This window comes from Podarcis erhardii (assembly GCF_964252035.2).
Source record: "Podarcis erhardii genome assembly, chromosome: 8".
NCBI lineage: Eukaryota > Metazoa > Chordata > Lepidosauria > Squamata > Lacertidae > Podarcis > Podarcis erhardii.
Genome location: NC_138499.1, coordinates 46,805,102 through 46,826,607, shown reverse-complemented (window position 1 = coordinate 46,826,607; position 21,506 = coordinate 46,805,102). Strand labels below are relative to the sequence as shown.

At 41.7% G+C, this 21,506-nt stretch overlaps 1 protein-coding gene across 4 annotated transcripts in view; it reads left to right on the top strand.

The window, feature by feature from the left end:
• Nucleotides 1-21,081, top strand: part of GATA6 (GATA binding protein 6) — a 33,280-nt gene extending 12,199 nt beyond the window's left edge. For 2 of the 4 annotated variants that reach the window (XM_081873318.1, XM_081873319.1), the window contains exons 3-8: nucleotides 2,337-2,503; nucleotides 8,626-8,769; nucleotides 8,951-9,076; nucleotides 10,618-10,705; nucleotides 10,792-10,901; nucleotides 19,515-21,081. In XM_081873318.1, coding sequence (XP_081729444.1) covers nucleotides 2,337-2,503; nucleotides 8,626-8,769; nucleotides 8,951-9,076; nucleotides 10,618-10,705; nucleotides 10,792-10,901; nucleotides 19,515-19,688 — 809 coding nt within the window. In that variant the 3' untranslated portion in view covers nucleotides 19,689-21,081. Of the gene's footprint in view, nucleotides 1-2,336; nucleotides 2,504-8,625; nucleotides 8,770-8,950; nucleotides 9,077-10,617; nucleotides 10,706-10,791; nucleotides 10,902-14,251; nucleotides 14,315-19,514 lie in introns of those variants that run through there. The other 2 variants (XM_081873320.1, XM_081873321.1) reach the window with 2 other exon arrangements.
• Nucleotides 21,082-21,506: the final 425 nt, after the last annotated feature.

Below are 21,506 nucleotides of genomic sequence, written 5' to 3'. Positions count from 1 at the left end.
AGGGGAAGGGAGACACGCGAGCCATTCAAAGCAGTCACGTCGGAAGACGAGATAGTAGCTGGGGAAGAACCGCAAAGGACTGGGGGGAGGAGAGGGCACGACCGCCTTCCTGCCTGCGGTTCTCCTCGCCTCCAAGGCTGCTGGCTCGAGTTTTCCAGGGAACACCCAGGTTCAGCAAATGCTGAATTTGCTTCCTATTTCTTGACCAGAGCGCCTGACTTGGGTGGGAGAGAAGGAGGAAGGGGGTTGCAGCATTGCGAAAGAGATACCTGACCTTCCCTCCGGCTGCTGTGGTGACACTCAGGACTGCAATCCTCTCTAAATTGGAATTTATTTTTTTTAAGCCTCAATTGAAAGGATCATGTTTTTACAATTTGCTGCGAAGTAAAGGCAGGCTTATTGTTTCTGAATGCAAGCCGGAGAAGTAGGGCGGTAGGATCCGTTTATTACTTTCATTATTGAACAGTACCAAGGGCAGGCAAGATCAAGATGGGAGAATACTCTGCAAATTTAGTGTCCAAGTAGATGATTGATGGGAATGGGAAGAAATGGGAGCCGGTTACATCTAGGCTGTCAGGACTGTTCTCTTGCAGACAGGCCTCTTATGTCCCCAACCTAAAACAGCCTCTCAGTAGTTCCAGGCGCAGGAACCAGATCCAACAACAAGGCCAGGCCAGACAGAGGGCCACTCTCTCCCCGTGCCTACTCTGGCAACACAACATCAGGGGTTCATTGATCTCTGCTCATCTTGCATAGTGATATACACCACCATCTCTCTCTCCCCCCCCCCCCACTTCCATCTAAGGCAAACAGGCCAGTCTCTGTGTGAAGGAAGAGGGAGATACAAATTTGACACCAGCAATGGTAAACCAAGAAGAGAACATTTTGGTCTGCTGGGACTCTCTTGCCACTGATATTAAGGTGGCTGTAAAGGAACGTCAAAGGGAGGCCCCGTAGGGAAACGTGATTCACACCTTACGTTCAGCTCTGCTCCTTTGGGTCTGATCACGTGATTCACACCTTACGTTCAGCTCTGCTCCTTTGGGTCTGATCAAGTCCCAAATGATCACATTTGGACTCCTTGAGGACTTGCAATTCAGTTTCAACCTGGAGCCTCCCTTTAAAATCACCAGCATTTGATTATTTCTGCTTCTTATTTATTACCCCCGCCCCCTTTTCCCTGACAGGAGTCTCAAGATGGCTTATATATAAAAATGAGAACAGCTAAAACCAGAAAAACCCAATTGTTTCTTCAACGCTTGGTGCTAAGTTTTTAAAGGGTTGCTGAGCTTATTCTGCATACATCCCAGCTAAGGGGTTTGTGTGGCTGCATGGGAACTGTATGTACACCACTTTGGGTTCTATAATGGAAGAAGAATGGTGTGTGTGTGTGTGTGTGTGTGTGTGTAACCTGTGTTTGTGTGTATATATAAATATACCTGCAACTGAGAATTATAATACTGTACATGGATATGAAAAAGATTCACATCCATTTAAGTTTATGCCACTATAAAATTGCTAGTTTTTAAGATGCCGCAGGAAGTCTCTGTTTTTGCTGTCACAGATAACTCTGGGAACTACTTCGGAAAGTGTGCTGCCTTGGGGTTTTAGTGTCAGATGGGGGGGGGGGGAGAGAGAGATCTGGTTTCAAATGCCCTCCCATGAAGCTTTATTTGATTTATCTTGAACCATTCACTACCTCTTACCCTACTTCACAGGGTTGTTGTGATTGTAAAATGAGCAGGGAGAATAGTTATCTAAACGTTGCACCTTGGAGAAAAGCAGTTATAAATATTATTAAAGACATTTAATTTGCTGAACTTCATTCGGGGGGGGGGGAGTTCCACTGGTTTTAGGCCTCTGAGCAGAATCTGATCCTAACCACTTTACTCAGAAGTTGATTTTATTCTCTTAGCTCAGCGAGCTTGCAGCCAGATAGCATATGTGTGTTTACTTTTAAGTAAGTCCTGCTATGTTTATTTGTGCTAACTCCCAGGTAAACTTGGATAGGACCACTGCAGCTTCTAAATATATCTAATGTGCACTTTGAATCCTTCTGTGAAGATATGGATTGATTGGGGGGGCTGCAGGGCTCCACTTGGAAATTTTAGTGTGGCTTTTTTCACTTCGCTGTTTTGACTGTGGTGCTAATCCATGGGGTGCACTCCTTGGCCACTGGATGTGATGGGACTTTGGAGAGGGAGAGCAATCCAGCTGATTTTTGTTTTGTTTTTTGTTTTTTGAGGGTGGAGAGGGGCAAGATAACTCCAGAGCAGTCAGCTGAGCCTCTGCATGACTTCCCAGCTAACCCATCCTCTTTGCCCCTCTCCCTACAGAGCTTCTGGAGGATCTCTCTGAGAGCCGGGAATGTGTCAACTGTGGCTCCTACCAGACCCCCCTGTGGAGAAGGGATGGAACTGGTAACTATCTCTGCAATGCTTGTGGGCTGTACACCAAAATGAATGGACTTAGCAGGCCTCTCATCAAGCCTCATAAGAGAGTGGTGAGTATCAGTGAGGTGGGTGAAAGACTGAAGGGTCTTTTTCCTGTCTCCACCCAGATCCATGAATTCATTTACCCTCTCCCCCTCCTGCTTAAACATTGTGTTTCAATATTTTTCTATCGCAAAACAAGCTGCTTGAAATCAATAGCCCTGTGCAGACCCACGGTATCAGAAGCACAACTTCTTGCTTCATTTTAAGAGCTACTTGCTATGTGGAAGGTTTGCACTGACAAACAGATGGCAATTAAAATCTGAAAAATCTAAAAGCAGTTACACAGTTAAAAAGGTTCTGAAAGAAGTTATACTTTAAACTTTTGCACTGCAAACAAACGTCTTACAAAAATCAAAGGCTTGGGTTTTGGATTTTCGTCCAGTTCTGCCATTCATTGAAACATGACCTAAATTAGGCTGTTTTATAGAAATAGCCAACTTGAGCCAACTTGAACTTGGATTTAGCACATACATTCTTTTAAATTTTAACTCAGTGAGTTTTATTTTTGGGGAAGATGTATGCAGTAAGATGTACTACAAATCTTAAACACATGGGGCAAGTTCCAAAAGCCTATGTGGACTTTAGACATGTTTTTCTCAACATTACCATGCAACTGAGGCCAGTTGTTTAACGAAAAAATGAAGGAATCCTCACTAACCATATAGTGAGATTAAGACTGGGATGCAATTAAATATTGCCAGTGCTAGGAAATTAATGGAGCTGCTTGAATCCAATCTTCATTTCTCAGGATTTTATTATTATCCTAACTGAGGATGGGAAATAGTCTAATTGTAGTTTTGGTATATAGACAGTTGTTATCTGTTTGGTTCTGGTAAAAGGACCCCCCCCCCCGGCTACCTTAAACATTTTTTGCCAGATCATAAGGACTATGAGCAGGTCCTGTGTTTCAGAAACAAAATTGTGATCCTCACCACTGTCTAAAAAGCCTTGAGATTTTTAGGACTGGATTTTCAGGAATTCAAAGTATGTCAGTGCGCACTAGGAGTAGAAACCACTAATTCTCCAGAATTAAGCAATTCATAAAATATGTTCCCCAAACATTCCTGACAAGTTTCTACTCTGTCATCATTTAAGTTTGACCCAGGAAACAAATATATCCCAAATGCTGCCATTCTTCATAGAGATATTATAGCAAAATAAAAGCAATTCAGGAGTAAGATAGTCTGCAGGAGTGATTTTTCACTCCATGAGAATGGCTGGTAAATAATAATCACTGTAAGGTTAATGAGCTGAGGTGTTGGGAAGTAAGGGAGTCTAGAATTTTCTGTTGCTTTCAATCAATCAAAATCAATCAATCATTCAATTTGTCACTTTCCTCCGTGGAAGTATGTGTGTGTGGGTGAATTAATGGGAAAACTCCTTTAACTGCCTTCTACCTGAGAGTTCATCCTGCTACTCCATCTCACAAAATTTCTCTCACCCACGAGGGTGAGACTTGGCCCAGAATTGACCTCTGGGCAGAGGGACTAGTACACTAAAGCCTCACTCTTTGATGTGACCATTTTAGGGAAGGCTTTGGGCTAAGAGGCCACTTTCCACCTTTCCCCCTCACCTTTCCTAGTTCAGGGCTAGTTTCTGCTGCTTGGGGGGAGTGTTTCTTGGTGTCAGAAGGAAGTACGCATGTGTCAGTTATGGCCAGAGCCAAGTCTGAAGGCTGGGGGGGGGGTCATTTCCAAGCACAAACCCTGCCAGAATTTTTCTTGAAAGGCTGAAGGTTCTGACTCTGCCATCTTTCCTCTTTGGGGCTCTCAGTGTCTAATTTATACACACACTCCCTTTGTTGTTTATACACACACTCCCTTACCACCCCTCAATCTCTCTCCCTGGTAAATAAAAGCCAATAAATTGAGTGAATCAAATGACTGAAGGGATTGATTGATTGATTGATTGATTGATTGATTGATTGAATTAGCAGAAGTTTTATACTGCTTGATTGTAATAAAATGCTAGAGTAGGTTACAAAACAAAATGTTGCTGTGATCAGTAAAATTCTGTTCACGGCACATATTTAAACACATTCAAAAGATAGTTAAAATCAACAATAAGCCCCAAAGACATATGTTTTAATTTCATTTTCTACATTTCCTGGTAGACTTGCCTAAACAAAAATGTTTTAAGCAGGCACTGTAAAGAGTTTAAGGAGGGCCCCTGCCTGAGGTCCGTAGGAAGGGAGTTCCAAAGTGTTTAAGGACCAGACATGGCTCATTTGGAGCCAGCCTTTCGTGAGGGAGGGAAGTGTGTGTACACAGCACAGCCTGTCCTGTCCTCCCCAAGCAAGGCAGCTGCCCTCATGTACACTATCCTTGCTTCATGTTGAAGTAAGATTCTCCTGTCAGTCCCGTTGGCCTTTGTGTATGGAGCTGAGGGAGCTCCATGTTGTTGTCTCAAACAGCAAAATGCACGCCCTGGCTCTGCTTATAGCCAAGCTGATATTTAAAGAGGGTGTGAAAAATCCCATGTCACGGTCAGACATTTTCCCTAGACGCCTCCAACAGAGTAAGATGAGATGGGGGGGACGGACTAGCAATGATGTAGTCCAAAAATTCAGTGTTACACTAAAAATATATAAATGTACTCATGCTTCCCAGAGAGTAGTAGTGCACAGCACAATAACCAGTTAATTAGAATCTGAGAACAGTGAACTCATAAGAGGGTATTGTAGCAGTTAGGATGTTGGCATTTGGCTGGGAGTGAGGTGATTTGGGTTCACACAAACCCTTTAGTCTGACGCCTAATGACCTGGAAGTAAAACCCAGTAAGCGTCAACAGAAGCAGCCTTTGACTTTTAAATAAAAATGCACTGAGGATTTCCCTCTTTCTCAGATGGCTTTTAAGGGTTATTCAGTTACCCAGGATTGTAGACTGTGCCATTGCTTCACCAACTTCCACTCCACTCCACTCCACTCCACTCCACTCCACTCAACTACCACTAGGTAACCAGAGAGAGATCTTTGGGGTACAGTATTGGTATTCTCTTACCTGTTAGATGCTTTCCCCATGGAAGTTTACCTGGCATCTACAATCAGGTAAAGAACAATTTTTTAAAAATCCCCATAATTTGAAACCTCATTTAGCCAATGACTGTTTTACACTACAAAAAACTGACTGTTACCCACTACGCGGGTGGCGCTGTGGGTAAAACCTCAGCGCCTAGGGCTTGCTGATCGTATGGTCCGCGGTTCAAATCCCCGCGGCGGGGTGAACTCCCATTGTTCGGTCCCAGCTCCTGCCCACCTAGCAGTTCGAAAGCACCCCTAAATGCAAGTAGATAAATAGGTACCGCTTTCTAGTGGAAAGGTAAACGGCGTTTCCGTGTGCTGCGCTGGTGCTGGCTCGCCAGAGCAGCTTCGTCACGCTGGCCATGTGACCCGGAAGTGTCTCCGGACAGCACTGGCCCCCGGCCTCTTAAGTGAGATGGGCGCACAACCCTAGAGTCGGACACAACTGGCCTGTACGGGCAGGGGTACCTTTACCTTTTACCTATTATTATTTCCAGCTAGTTTTTGTATTTTTATGTTATTTTACATGAATGTTATGTAAATAGTCCAGAAAAATACATTTGGAAGGCAAGATAAAAAAAAATTATAGCTAACTAATAACTAACAGAAAGACTTTTCAAATTTTCCTCCCTTGCAACTAGAATATATTCATTCTCCTCCCATATGAAATAACGTGCTATTAGAGATTTTTGCTTTTTTACTATTGCATTTTACTTAATCAATACTCTTCTTACTTAGGCTATGTCATCTCAGCCAACCATTACAGATTTTGAACTGCATTTCGTTTATGTTGTAATCCTGATTACCATAAATTTAATCAATGCTAATCTTATTTAGGCTGCGTTAAGATGACACAATCTTTTCAAAGGCAAACAAACAAAACCTGCCAAGGTAGACAATGAGCTTTTAAAAGTCACACTTTCCTCACCTGATTACCATCTATTCAATGGTGCCCTCATGGACAAAGGGATTTTCAAAGTTAGTAACGGGAGGAGTTTTGTAACTGGTTATCTGCCTAATTTCATCAAGTAGCGCATAATCTAATTAGGAGGAAGAAAGTCTTCCTGTGCCTCCCTAATGCCCACATTACAGGAATAAAAAATACATACATATATATATATATATATATATATATATATATATATATTCTTAAAATATATACATATTTTAAGAAAACATGACTATACTGTAGCCCATTTCATGGAAATAATTTGTACATTTCTTTTAATAGTTTCCAATATTATCTAATTTATATGAACTTTAATGATGTGCCCTACAACTGCCACCTCTAAATGATGATCATTGTTGAGAAACATTGGTCAATTTGCTCCTGAGAATCCTGGAACCATAAAAACTAGAAATATACATTTTCCAGAATGAGTGCTGAAAATCTAATATTATCATTAGAATAACACAATTAGTAATAAAATCATTTTATGTAATAATCATAAAATTCTGTGGCCCCCCCCTACTGTTTCTTCTGTCTGTTAAAAGTTGCTTAAGAATGCATTTTCATATACAAGTGACAAAAGATAAAGAAACAGTAATATTCTAAACAGATTTTGACCATGGTTATTTGTTTTTTTATGTGTCAGTTGTCTCAGTAGAGCCAATGGTGAAAAAAATTCCTAGCAAACTATGGCAAATTTTGCAGAAAGAAGGGAGGGTGGAACCTGAACAAATTCATTTTTCCCAGAGTGTCATCATTTACAATCTTGGATGAGAAAAATACATATTTCTGTAATGGATTCTTCCCCTACCCCCTGCAAATGTGTTAGTTTGTAAATCTATAGTCAGTGAGTCTGTGTTTTTGTAATGTTTGAGTACTTGTGCAAAACAGCAGATTTATGATGTAGCTGAAATTCTTGCCCATGATTAATGGAAAAGAGATCACTTGTTACAGGAAATTTTATAACCCCTTCACCTTCATTTCACATGTTTATGGGAGCAGCTTTACTTATGATCTATGGTCTGTGGTTGTAAAGCTCTTTGTTGTGCGATTATTTCTGATGTAGAGTTGCTTCATCTTTGCTCCAAACTCCACTGAACAGTGCCATAAATGACTTGTTTATAATATAGGCTGTTCTGCTATACTTGAGTTTACTGACACCCCCTTCCAAAAAAACAACAATTAAAGCCCACTTCTGCAAAGTATTTTGGAATGTTAATTCTTCCACATAGCTCTTTGCATGAATTACTGGAAGATGATTAATATATTCAGATGCTCCCCAAACACTTGTTTTTCTGGGGGGAGGGGGAGCTGGAAGAAGTGGCAGAAACTGAAACTATAATGGTTCAGGAGGAGGGGGAGCAAGACGTTTTAGTTTTGTTCCTTGGTGGGAACAGAGACATAAAAGTAAGTGGCTAGCCAATTTACTGGAGAGCTGAGGGGAGAGATGGGAGTTTGAAAAGCGTACTGGAAAATTGCCTAAAACAGTGCTTTCCAACCAGGGTGCTGTAGCACCTTGGGGTGCCTTGAGTGATGGTCAGTGGTGCTGTGGGCAACACTGGTCTTTGTCCCTCTTTCCTCCCTCCCTCCGCTGATGCCCTCTTGCGTCTCTGCCTCCCCAAGGCTTGCACAGCTGTTTGTTGCAATAGCGCTTGCTACAAGCTCCCCAGGCGAATGGTGCCTCTGGGGCTGGCCAGGGGGTGCTTCCTAGGCCCCTGTGGGGCAGAGTGAGAAGGCACCTCTCTTTGGGGCAGGGAGGGCAGCTCAGGGAAGGAAGGGGAATAAAAGATCAGGGTAAGTTCAAATTGAAAGCCAGGCAAAATAGTTCTGTCTTACAGGCCCTGTGGAAGGAAGTTAAATCCTGCAGGGCCCTGGTCTCATGGGACAGAGCATTCCACCAGGTTGGAGCCATCACTGAGAAGGCCCTGGCCTTGGTGGAGGATAATCTGACTTCCTTAGGGCCTGGGACCTCTAAACTATGATTATTCATGGACCTTAAGGTCCTCTGCGGGGCATACCAGGAGAGGCGGTCCCGTAAATACGAGGGCCCTAAGCCACAAAGGGCTTTAAAGGTCAAAACCAGCACCTTAAACCTGACCCGATACTCCACCGGGAGCCAGTACAACTGTTAAAGCACTGGCTGAATATGCTCCCATGGCAGGGACCCTGTGAGGAGCCTCGCTGCAGCATTCTGCACCCACTGGAGTGTCCGGGCCAGTTTCAGGGGCAGTTTCAAGAACATACAATTGTCAAGCCAGGAGGTGACCAGCGTATGGACCAGTGTGGCCAGATCGGGGCAGGAAAGGTAAGGGACCAACTGCTTAATGCGGCTTAATGGTTTGTTTGTCTGTCTGTCTGTTTCTCTCTCTATTTATTTTGAAGCCAGTTTTGTGGTCTATATACAATCCTGCTACTGCTTATGTGCAGAAGAGCTCTCTCCACATGTCTTTGTATTGATTTGGCATTTCCTTGTGCTTGCCTCTTAGCCTTCTTCGAGAAGAATGGGTTTGTCTTGCGCCAACTGTCACACTACGACCACCACCCTCTGGCGCAGGAATGCAGAAGGAGAGCCCGTATGCAATGCCTGTGGCCTGTACATGAAACTTCATGGGGTGAGCAGCTACTTCGTATTATCATGAGCTATTTCAGTCCTTGCTTGATGCATGCTTAATGGCCATCCAAGCACACCATTCCTGAGATGGAACACACATTTAGTTTCACAGGAGACCCAAGTCCAACTCTGCTAGGAGGGTGAAAGGGGATTGGGGTGGGGAGAGCATCTCTTATCCCTCCCATTTTTATTTTTATTTTGCATGTATGCAATTGTGCTTAGCTACTAAATGATAGGGGATGTCAATAGAGAAATCCACGGCCCCACGTCATGTCACAGTCCATCATTTAATGTTCCAGTAAATAGTAATTTAAACAGAAAACAGAAGTCACTGATTGCTGCTTCTGACAGGTCTTGGGTATTATTTATTGGTTTAGTAGTTGGGAGATTTATGAACCGCTTAATCGAAGAGTGGTTTCAGTAGTGTACAGATATAATTGTAGATGAAGCACAACTAAAAATCCACAGAACAATTAGAAAACACAAATATACATAAAACAATTAAAACAAAGTTAACATCAGTTACACATTTAAAACAAATATAGCCAAGGAAATTATGTGTTGGGATAGGTTTGCCAAAACACAAAAAAAGTTTTCATTAGGCATCTAAAACAAGATAGCAAGGATTCCTGCCTATTGTCAAGAGTCAGGAATTCCAAAGCACAGGTTCTGCCGCATTAAAATATCAACTTCTTTGCAAATGTGGAACAGACATTATGTGGCACTTGTAAAAGTGCAAATTCTATTTCGGAGAAAGGGAACAGTCTTCACTTTGAAGGAATAGTTTGCTCCAGTGGCTCCCAATGAGTGGTCCGTCTGCCCTAGGGGGTCCGCATAACCCACTCAGGGTGTCTGTGGCACCATTCACATAACAAAAACTATGATAGAGATATCAAAGTTTTCAAAAGTAGGGGTTCCATTGCTTGGCTTTTGAAAAACAGGGGCTCTGCAGAACGTAGCCAATTGGGAACCACTAGTTTACTCCACATGTAAAACGTTCTAGCCACATAGAAGTTCTTCAATAGTGCAGACAATCGAGAGAAATGAATGCAAGTTTGCAGGGAAAGGCTTTTGATAAGAGAGGCTGCACGCTTGATGGGAAAGGCCCACCTATTTAGTAGATGGATGAGAAATGGTTTGACTGAGTCTAGTACTGTTCCCATTCTACCATCTTCTTAAGGATGCTGAATATGGATAAGGTTTATAGGCCTAAAAGATCCCACACATATATGCACGATGCAGCGCTATATCTGCACAGTGTACAATGTCCATTACAGAATCGAGTGTCACTGTTTGCCAGCCAAATAAAAAAACCCAAAAACCATATCCTATGACCGCTCCTCTGTGTACCTATGGGGTGTAGAACTCTAGAAAGAAAAATAGTTAAATTTTACATGAATAGTGGTTACATAATGACTCAAACATCATGACCTAATGCCATTATTTTCACTGTAATTTTGCTTATAGTAGGATGTCTCTAATGTATCCAAAGAGAAAACAAATTTCAGATTTTTTTAAAATTTTGGGGGTATTGCATTTTAGGTGCCCCGACCCCTTGCTATGAAGAAAGAGGGAATTCAAACCAGGAAACGAAAACCAAAGAACTTGGCTAAGACAAAGTCATGCTCGGGTAAATATAATGAAAGAGTTTGTGGAGGGGCAGAGATTTGTCCATCTGGAGAACGCAGAGTTCTAACTTGGGTGCTCCCATTGCAGGTAATAATAGCAATAATGCCGTTCCTATGACTCCAACTTCCACGTCTTCTACAAACTCAGATGACTGCCGAAAAAATGCTTCCCCTAGCACACAAACCACAGCCTCAGGGGTAAGTGACAAAATAGTATCCATGCTTGCAAGCGAGTAGATTTCTGTGGCGCATGTTATCTCCATTTTTATCTTATCTAGTAGAACAGTAATCTAAATAAACTTTTCAGTAAGGGAGCTGATACTGGACGGGGAATATCTGAGGAAATTACCTATAAACGCAAACACAATGTAAAACTAAAGTACTTCACAAACATCTTTATTAAGTTACAAGATTTATCTCTTATTTATACTGTGTCGTATCCTATCTTCTATTGTACCGTGTTGTACAATAGGCGTTGGCCCTGATCCAGGCTGGGGTGATCCACGGGCTAAAACAAGTTTCCGCTTTTTAAAAGCTGTATATTCTAAAATCCTTCATGATCAGCAGTCATAGCAGGGAGTTGGGTCGGATACACAGATATTAGCAGAAAGCACAGTACTGAAGCTCTACTTGTAGACCATCTCCCCGCTAACAGGTCCAGTTAAGGAAATGCTACCTTTTCTGATGGTGGTGTATTTGGTAGGAAGGTAAATGGGCGGAAGATAGGTACTTTTACTTCCAATGTATATTTTATTTCAGCATTGAGTACTGTAAATACCTTGTTGATAAGGTTAATTAAGTGAATATAATCCACCTTTGTGAGATAATGATGGAGAGCCATTAATGCACAACTCACTTTATACAAGTGTTATATCAGGGCTGTCAAGCATTTAAATTAGAATTGGGTGACTGGTTGAACATCTTCTTTTTCCACTGAGTAGCCAATTAGGTTGTTATTCTATGCATGTTACTTGGAAGTAAGTCCTGCTTACTTCTAAGTAGACATGCACCAACTTGATTTTACATTTTGATACAGTTGCATATCGCTGACATCTCAATATGTATGGCTTTTTGAAACATTGCTCCAGATTGCATGTCATAATAAGCCATAGTGAACGGGGAAAATATAGGCTCTCTGAGCAACAGTTTAGCTAGCTGATGATTTAAGCAATTTCCAGCCAGAAGCTGTGTAGCACCTACACTGGGCCAGACCCAAAAGGGGGTTGAGGCACAAGCAGCCGTTTCCTATGGAAAATGAGAAATATTTTCTTAGCAGTGCCACTCGCTTTACCCTTCCATTTTCTCCATAGACTTTTAAAAAAGAAAAAAAAGCCCAACAAAGTTTGTTTATAAAGCTCTCCAACCTCCTTTATCTGTACTGGCTGTGCAAAATGCAAAAAGAACTCTGTAATCCCAGTAGAAGAATGCAAATAATGTCAAGACTCAGTTGGATGCACAGCTGAACTGCAAGCCTTTCTTTACAGCTATTCAGAGCCTCAAACTTCAAAATGCAGTTGCACCCCCCCCCCCAAAAAAAACCTACACACATCCAACTGCAGAATGCATGGACATTTTGAGCAAATTTGCAAATAACTCAAGTCTACCTCTGTTGGGACATTTCCCCATTGGCTTTGATTTTCCTTCAGAAAGCACAGTTGACCATTCTGCAGAACATCAGAACTCCTTTCCCTCTCAGCTTTTTCCTGCTGATGGGCAGGAGGAGAACCCAAGGAGCCAGATGAAATCCAGCTGTGGGCCATATCCGGCTCAGGGGTTCATCACCCTTGATCTAGGGGGAAAAGGGCACATTTCCTAAGTACGAAGTATTGCTGTTTGTGTGCTGGAATTTGGGCTCTATCCCCATAACAGAAGCGCGACTCTGAGAGGAGATGTTGGGCAGTGTGCATTAGATGTATATCCATTGCACATTCAGCTGTTTATGTCTTCCAGCCATGTCCTCTACTTGGAAATCACTTCATTATGGCTTCCTTTTAGTTAAATAAGCTCCATAGCTATTTGTCTTATGATCCTTGGTTTCAGTGTCTCTTGTTCTCTGACCCAATTCCTTTTATTTGCTTCACTGCTCAAATATGCAGTTGCATTGTGAAAGAGAAAACATATCCTCCTGCAACTGTTATTATGTATGGGTGGACATTTACTACACTGCTGCTAGCTTGGCCTTGAACTAGTTGGCCTTCTAGTTACGCTTCTAAAAAAGCAGGGCAGCATAAGAGGTGTTCCCCCCCCCCCCCCACAAATCCATAACAGGACAAGCCAATGTGTGCTAACTTGGAATTATGTTGCACTGAGTTCCAATGAGTTTACTCCTAAGCACATTGACTAGGAGGTGAGCCCTGACTTACTTAGAGGCTTTTGGTCCTTTATTCAGCACAGGAATACTAGTGTCCAACTGGAATTTGCTGGAGAAAACACATGATGTATAGAGGAGAGGTGCATATCTCCAAACATGTACTAGGGAGACATGGATATTCACAACATTCAAGTATGTGGTCACCACATGTTCCTGAGGACTAGATTATGTCCTTCATATTTATCACACCAAATACCAACCAAACATAGATATGTCCTTAGTTGTGCATCAAGCAGATTGCCTTGTTTGGGCATTCCCAGCATCAATAGGGGTTTGGATTTGATGACCTTTTAAGTCCCTTCCAGCTGTTTAATTCTAGGGCTGCATGCACACCATACAATTGACTTTCCCCAAGGAATCCTAAGAACTGTAGTTTGTTAGCTATTGGCAATTGCAGTTCTTTTGGGGGGCGGAGTTTAAACTACAGCTCCTGGAATTCTTTTGGGGAAGCCATGGGCTTTAAATGTGTTTTAAATGTATGCTGTGCATGCAGTCAAAGTGCAAAGCATGCTATTTTTGAACATTTAGGGCGAGCTTGTGGTTTACAATACACCAACAACATAACAAATACATCCACCAGCAGTTCAGGCCCCCTAGAAAGACTTAACTTTGCCAAATTACAAAAAAACCACAGCTGCACTGAAACACATTTGTGGAGTTGTGAAACACTTGCTGAGGATTGGAGGTGGTGGAGGAGCTGTCAAGGTCCTGGAAAATAATGGAAAGAATGAATTATCGTCAATGCTGGTGAATGGCTTTTACAATGGCAGATAGAGATAGATAGATAGATAGATAGATAGATAGATAGATAGATAGATAGATAGATAGATAGATATAGATAGATGATAAACAGATGATAGATGATAATAGATAGAGATAGATAGATAGATAGATAGATAGATAGATAGATAGATAGATAGATGATAGATAGATAGATGATGATAGATGATAGATGATAGATAGATAGATAGATAGATAGATAGGTGTGTGTGTGTGTGTGTGTGTGTGTGTGTGTGTGTGTGTAGTGGTAGATGAAGATAAGAATAGTGACCAGGATGAAGAGCATGAGAAATGTTTGTCAGAGCAGTAAGAAACATAGCTGTAAAGTTGTTTGTTTGTTTGTTTGCTTGCTTGTTTCTGGGACTAAAGCCATTGCTACCTGCTTTGATTTCTGCAGGAAACACACAGAAGTGGGATGGTAAGAGATGTGTGGGCACAACTTTAAACATCCAGATGTTCCTGTTGGAAAATCTGATTTGTCTAGATTTCCCAGATACATGTACACATTGTTTAAAGGCGCATGTACATATGACTATTGCTTTTGCACTTTTACTCATCTGCTTCAAGAAACCCTACTGTATGTAGCACTAGGATTTCCCACAGCAATCATTAACCCGTAGCTTATTGACCTAACCCCCAGTATTTGCTAATACAAACCACGTGAAAATGAGATGATGCAGTCCTACCTATCATGCCCCTGATTGGACTGTAGAAACGGAAGGGACCCGTTTCATAGAAATGTGTACGTTCTTGAATTATTGCTTTCCCAGGGCTCACAGTTCACACCCGTAAATGGCTTGCTATAGTGACTGGTTCATATTGCCTCATGGTAAGGCTGTTTTGTGATTGTAGATGTTGGCCACACATGGAAGATGGAGTTAGTTACACATCCTGGACTTGCTCCTGATGTCGGTCCTCCTGCCTAACTCCACCTCTGATGTCTGTGCACCTGGCCAGATCTGTTGCCTTGACTTCCATATGTTCCATATGTTCCATAAGTTCTGAATGGGAGACTTCCTGAAGGAGCCTTGGGCGATCAGGGCTGCTCATTGTCTATGTGAGTACCACTGGCTCTCCCTTCAAATCTTTACTGAATGGAGGTCAGAAGGTGAGAGCTGGTTTGGTGCACTGATGTTGGCAGGAACCAAGGCTGCACTTCACTCCTCACACCTTAGCTAAGGACATTGAGGCAGTGGGGATGGGAGACATTCAACTAGTGTGCCTGTCTCTCATCCCAATATCCTCCACAGGATGGATGTAGGGATAGATAAGAAGGGTGTCACGTTAAAAATGCTGCAGATGATAACCCACCACAAAGCCACAATACTAGTACTTCACTCACGATTCTCCAAATACACTTGCTAGTTAAGTGATTGCAGTAATATTTCATTTCTGCAACTTTCCATACTTCTTATCTCTGGCAGCATAGAAAATTCCAAATTGGCACAAAAGAATATGAAGACTTTTTAGAAGACTTTTCAGTTCACAAAAAGGGAATTAATCAATTAGAGAAAACACATTCCTTTGCTTGTGCAGAAATGATTCATTTGTCTTTTCTAGACAACGGTGCCAAATGATTCCAAGGAATGTAGAGATTTGGTATAATTCATGTTGTCAGCAATAGTTTTTAGCCCGGATTCATTTTAATTCCCTTGGAAGGTAGAAATTTCAAGGCTGCAACCCACTTCCTTCCCTATGTATCCAAGAGGCAGGTTAGTTGGCCTTTTGCTTCCTCATTGACAACACCTGACAATACACTCTTTGTCATTTGTAGTTTTGCCCCATGTTCACTGGGCTCCATTCATTTCCATATGTGATCATATGTGGATGTTGGACTATAAGCACTGCTGTCTAAGCCACTTTCGCTGTCCCCCAAAGCCACATTTTAAACACATTCTGTACTAGGCTTCCTCAACCCTGGCCCTCCAGATGTTTTGAGACTACAATTCCCATCATCCCTGACCACTGGTCCTGCTAGCTAGGGATGATGGGAGTTGTAGGCCAAAAACACCTGGAGGTCTGAGGTTGAGGAAGCCTGTTCTATATCTATTTCTTGTGTATCTGTCTTCCGTATGCTTGTTACCAAATGATTATACAGCTGCAATCGAAATAATTCAACCCCCATTGCAAATCAGGTTTATTATCAAAATTTACAGGCTTTCAGCTGTTTGCAATGAGCAAATCAAACGAAAGCAATTAAAATAGCTCGACACAAGTGGTTTCCCCAAATTCAGCTGAAATTGCAACTTATACTGGCTTCTCCAGTCTCACTATTATTCAACCCCTTCATGGCAAGCATATTTAGAACTTAGTAGAACAACCTTTTGCTGCTATGACCTGCTGCAAAAGAGATGCATAACCAGACAGCAGCTTCCAGCAGCATTCCTGAGGAATCTTGGCCCATTTCTCATGAGCAACTGCTTCCAGTTCAGTAATATTCTTGGGTTTGCATGCTGCAACCACCTTCTCAAACCCCAGCAGATATTTTCTATGAGGTTCAATATAGCCACACCCTTAGAATGCTTAGAATGATTACTAGCATGTACCGTATTTTCCCGTGTATAAGACTAGGCTTTTTTCCTAAAAAATAATGTGCAAAATTTGGGAGCGTCTTATACACAAATGGATCTTTCCCCATTTTCTTAAATCAGAGTCTCCCAAAATAGGGGGCGTCTTATGCATTCTATATTTATCTTCCACCAAAAGATATGTCTCTTGTAATAATGCCACATCAGCTTTTAAGTTTTTATTTTATTTTATAGAGTACCCGTTTCCTTTGCTAGAAGAACCTAAGCTCTTAACACACCATGCAACAAATTTTAAAGTCATAATAAATCTATTAAAGTAAGCATAATATATATGTCATCCATAAGGATAGGACACATTACTATTCTCCATCTCAAAATCTCCTAATGCCCAGGGATATAATACAACTACTAAAATCCATATTACTCATAAATGAAAAGGCAATATATTGGTGGCTATGTTATTAGAGCACATTCCAGGCATTGAAAGTACAATGCTAGGAACCACAATATCCTTATAATATAGATATCTATAAAAGAAAACCATACCAAGCAAACATATTAAGCATATAATTTGTGTAAACTGACACATCACATCTGTAAAAACTTGAAAGGTCATTCCACCACCCCCCCAAAAAAAAGGTGGGAGGGAGAGAGAGAGAGAAGGTGTGTAAAGAAGAGTAAAAAAAGTGCATATTGGAAAAGGGAAATGAATCTAAAAAATTAAAATCACTATAACTTCCATATTAGATAGCATATCTCACCTGCCCCCAGCTCTCTTCTCCCATTTATATTTATACCACAAAAATTAGAACACATCTGAACATAGTAATGAATTTAAAATATGAATACAAATAAATCCATGTATTATTGTGTATATAGAATAATATGGGACTGTGCCTCTGCTTGTTCCCCACTTGTTTTCAAAAAAACAAACCAGTGTTAACAAGGGACTCAGCTACATTGGCAAAGAAAAATGTGTTACATGCGTTGTTTATGCATTCTAACACTGTGACACCAGATGGTGCTGTGGAGTTCCGTTTTTGCTTACCCGATTTTTCATACAAAGTTTGCAACACGTTTAACTGAAACGCTTCTATGACGTGTCTTTGAGAAGAAATAGCAGCTATGGGTACAACACAGAAGCAAATACCAAAAGATTAACACAACAGAGCCTTTCCAAACTCCCTTCTTGCTGTAGTTAAACTTTGTTCTGAACCACCATCATTGCCACTCACGTCTCCCTAACCTGGTGCCCTCTAGGTGTTTTGAACTACAACTCACAGCAGCCATGGGAGATGTAGTCTACAGAGCGCCAGGCTGGGTAAGGCCACACTAGGTGCATAATTCATTACAGCAGCCTGCCTCTCCTTTCCTACTCCCATTTCTTATCTCTTGTCCCAAGGCCAGCTTCTGGAATTCACACTGATATTATGTTTTGAATACCCACCGCCAGTTGTTATGTAGCCCAGACTCATTTTCTGTCACGCACAACCACACTCTGAGCTATGCACTGCGCCAGTGATAAAACCACTCACATGTTTTCTTGGGCCTAAAATAGGGTTTGATGTTGAATTGTGCTTTTAAAAAAAGCGGGAGGGAGGGAGGGAGGGAGGGAGGAAGTTCGAGGCTCACGCAGTATGGTTATAAAACAGATCTTAGCAATTTGGAACACCTTGCTATAATTCGTTATTGTGAAAAGAAGATCAAAAAGATTGGGATGACTGCAGCTTTTTAGGGATTCTTTTTTAGCGACTACCCCTGGGGATCAGTGCAGAAGCTGCAGCTAGTGCAAAGTGCCCCCTGGAGTGGCTGGGGCAACCCAGTCAAATGGGCAGGGTACCAGTTGTTGTTGTTGTTGTTGTTGTTGTTGTTGTTGTTGTTGTTGTTGTTAGAATGTTCATTGGAGCATCTGACTGAACATTTTGTTTGTTAGTCTATTTAGTTAATTAACAACGTTCACATTAACAATAGAACAGATATAAATACAATTTAAGGCCCTTACAAATAACAACTGGTATAAAATTCACCACTTAAACAGGCTTTTTGAGAGTAAACATATTCAATAGGTGCCGTAAAGAGAGGAACGATTCTGTCTGTCTGATCTATACTGGGATGAGAGAAGGAGGGGGATTCTGAAGATTAGGTGCCACCACATTAGAAGTCTGATTCCTACATCATAGGGAACAGACTTCCTGATGAAATGGTATCTATAGGACACCTTCTCCTGCAGAGTACTGTGCTTGACTGTGTACATAAGGTACACCAGTGCTGAAGGAATTGCACTTCCTGCCTATTCACTACCAAGCCAAGTTTAAGGATTTGTTGTCTACTGATAAGACCCCATATGGCTTAGGACCAGGCTATCTAAGAGAGTAGCTCCTCCTTTATAGAACATCCCATTAACTGAGATTGTCCTCATTGGCCCCATCTAGTCACACTGTTCCTAGTGGAGATACATCTAATGGCCGCTCGAAGAAGGGCTTTCTCTGTGGTAGCCCCCCACAACTGTGAAATGACCTTCCTTTAGAAATATTCCAGGCACATATGCTGCTGTTGCTTCACTAGTTGGTGAAAAGCTTCATACATATATCCTTCATGCCAGCTTTACTGACCATTTTGAGTTATGTTTTTTGCCTGGTTCGCATATTATGCTAAGCTAAACTATGAAGAAACCTTGGTTATAGCTCACCTTTAGTGAGGAGGGAGCTTAACTATGAGCCCTATTTCAGACAATACTTTGCTTTAGTTCACCACATCATGTCAATGAAAAATACCAGGGGGAGCAAAGCGGTTGTGAGTTCCTCTCCAGGAAGACTTATACAGTCCTGCTAAGCTATGGTTTGGTTTTGTGTGGCTTACTGCTATTTTATTGTACTGGTGTTATGGGGGGGGGGCTTTGGGGCCTTCTGTGTCCAGATCTAACCCAAAGACACTGAACTGATTCACTTCATGCATGTTTCACACCACTTCTTCAAACTGAATGATGTTCTCATCACTTCTCAGCCGAATGGGTGGATGGGTAGTAATTCCTCTGTTTGTGTCAGCAGTCCCCCAGCCTGGCCAGGCAGATTTGCTTTTCCTTGATAAATATGTGCTGCTTTACAGCTTTTGCTTGCTTTCCTTCTGCTGCAGGCAGTTTCTTCAGTGATGTCCGGCCGGGGAGAGAATGCCAGCAGTCCCGAGACTAGCACACTCAAATATTCCGGCCAGGAAGGGCTGTATCCAGGCGTCAGCTTGACCTCCACTGCAGAAGTCACGGCCTCTGTGAGACAGGATTCCTCCTGGTGTGCCTTGGCTCTAGCATGAAGTGGCGATGAGTCAGTGGTGCTGGATCCATGCACTGGGCATCAGCCAGCCAGCAACACTTGTGTTTTTTGTTTTTGTTTGTTTTTTGTCCCAAGAAGCGGTGACTATGATGACAAGGACATTCCTTGCCAGTCATTTTTGTGCCTTGATTCTAGCGTGTGTGTGTGTGAGAAGGGGGGGGGTGTTTTTTTCCTTCTCATGGTCTCTGCTTGATTGCCCAGGTCCTCAGCTATGCAAGACAACCAAAGGAGTCCAAACCACTTCTCTTAGCTCAACAAGGAGTGCCCATCTGCACTGTTGCTACATCTTCACCACAACCACCAGTGCCGCCTTGTGTATTTGTGGGCTGTGTATTTTTTCCCCCCATTCCCACTCGACCAACATCCAAGATCTGATTGGTGTTGATATTATTGTAAGACAAAGTAGGCAAAGCTTGCATTATAGAGCAACACAGAAGAGCTAAGCAACAAGTGAGCATATATTGAACTTGATAGTTTGAGGCAATCTCCTCTTGCAGGTCAGTGTTTCAGCTAGTGCCTTCCACTCACGACATGCCCTCATTTCTGAGCAGCTTTTCCGAAGCAGACTTCCAATACAGCCTAATGAAGGAAAGAAACGCATTTTGGTACCCCCCCTTCTCCCATTAGAACTGGCTATTGAGAACTTTCATTTCTAACATTTGCATTGTTGTTTTTAACATATACTGTGATGGAGGAGGACAGAGCGTCTATGTTGTGGCTGAACTGTATGTAGTCAGTCAGACTTTGTAAACAGGGTAGCATTCAGATTTTTTTCTCCCCCCTCCATATATACAATAATTTTGTTTTTTATATAAAAAGTGCAATTTGTCTTGCAGCAATCAGTGTTAAATCATCAGCATAAGATTTAACAACAGTTTTTATATGAATGAATGGAATGAATGTAAACATTTTAACTTAATGGTACGTAAATAATTTAAAAGAAAAAAGTTAACTAGGCATCCTTTTGTTGCAAGTTTTTTTTTTTTTTTTTTTTTTTTTACTGTAACAGAAAACATTCTTCTGTGTTTCTGATTTATAAAGTACAAGTTTCAAGAACAAACGTTTTCTCAGGAAAAGAAATTGACCCTACCTGTCTATCTGGACATGAGCTTTTATATACACAGTCATCCCCACTATCTTGCCACGGAATAAACTATGTGCTAGAAGAATTATCAGTTGCAGTGAAACTTTACTACCTAATGGATAAAGTATGTAAATACTCCAACAAGATATTTAGGCATCTTTAAAATACTGGATGCAATCTGTATAATGTACCTGACCCATAGCTAGGTTGGTTTACATTTTTTTTAAAAGGGATGTCATGTGAAAAGTTTTCACCAGAGGTTTAATAATAAAAAGGTTATGTGTTTTTCTCTCTTTGTACAATGTGATTTCTCTTAAGTGTATCATACAGTATACTCAAGGAGCAGCTACATACAAGTTTAGAAAGGAATCAAAAGAGTATTCTTACTTCCACCATTCAGGCATACAAATAATCCTATCTCATCTCATCTCATTTATCCCTAGCCAGCAATGCCAATGTTAGGATGGTTTTTGAACCAGTATAAGCTATACCAGAGACTGCAAACCTGCAGCACTCCACACATTGCTCCAGTCATCAGTGACCAATGCATTTGCTGGGAATGATGAAAATTGGAGGGCCAAAAAGAGATCTGGAGGGCCACAGGTTCTCACAGAATCATAGAATTGATTCTGGAAAGGACCACTAGTCATCTAGTCCAACCCTCTGTTTTGCAGGAATCTTTTGCCCAATGTGAGCCTCGAACCCACAACCCTA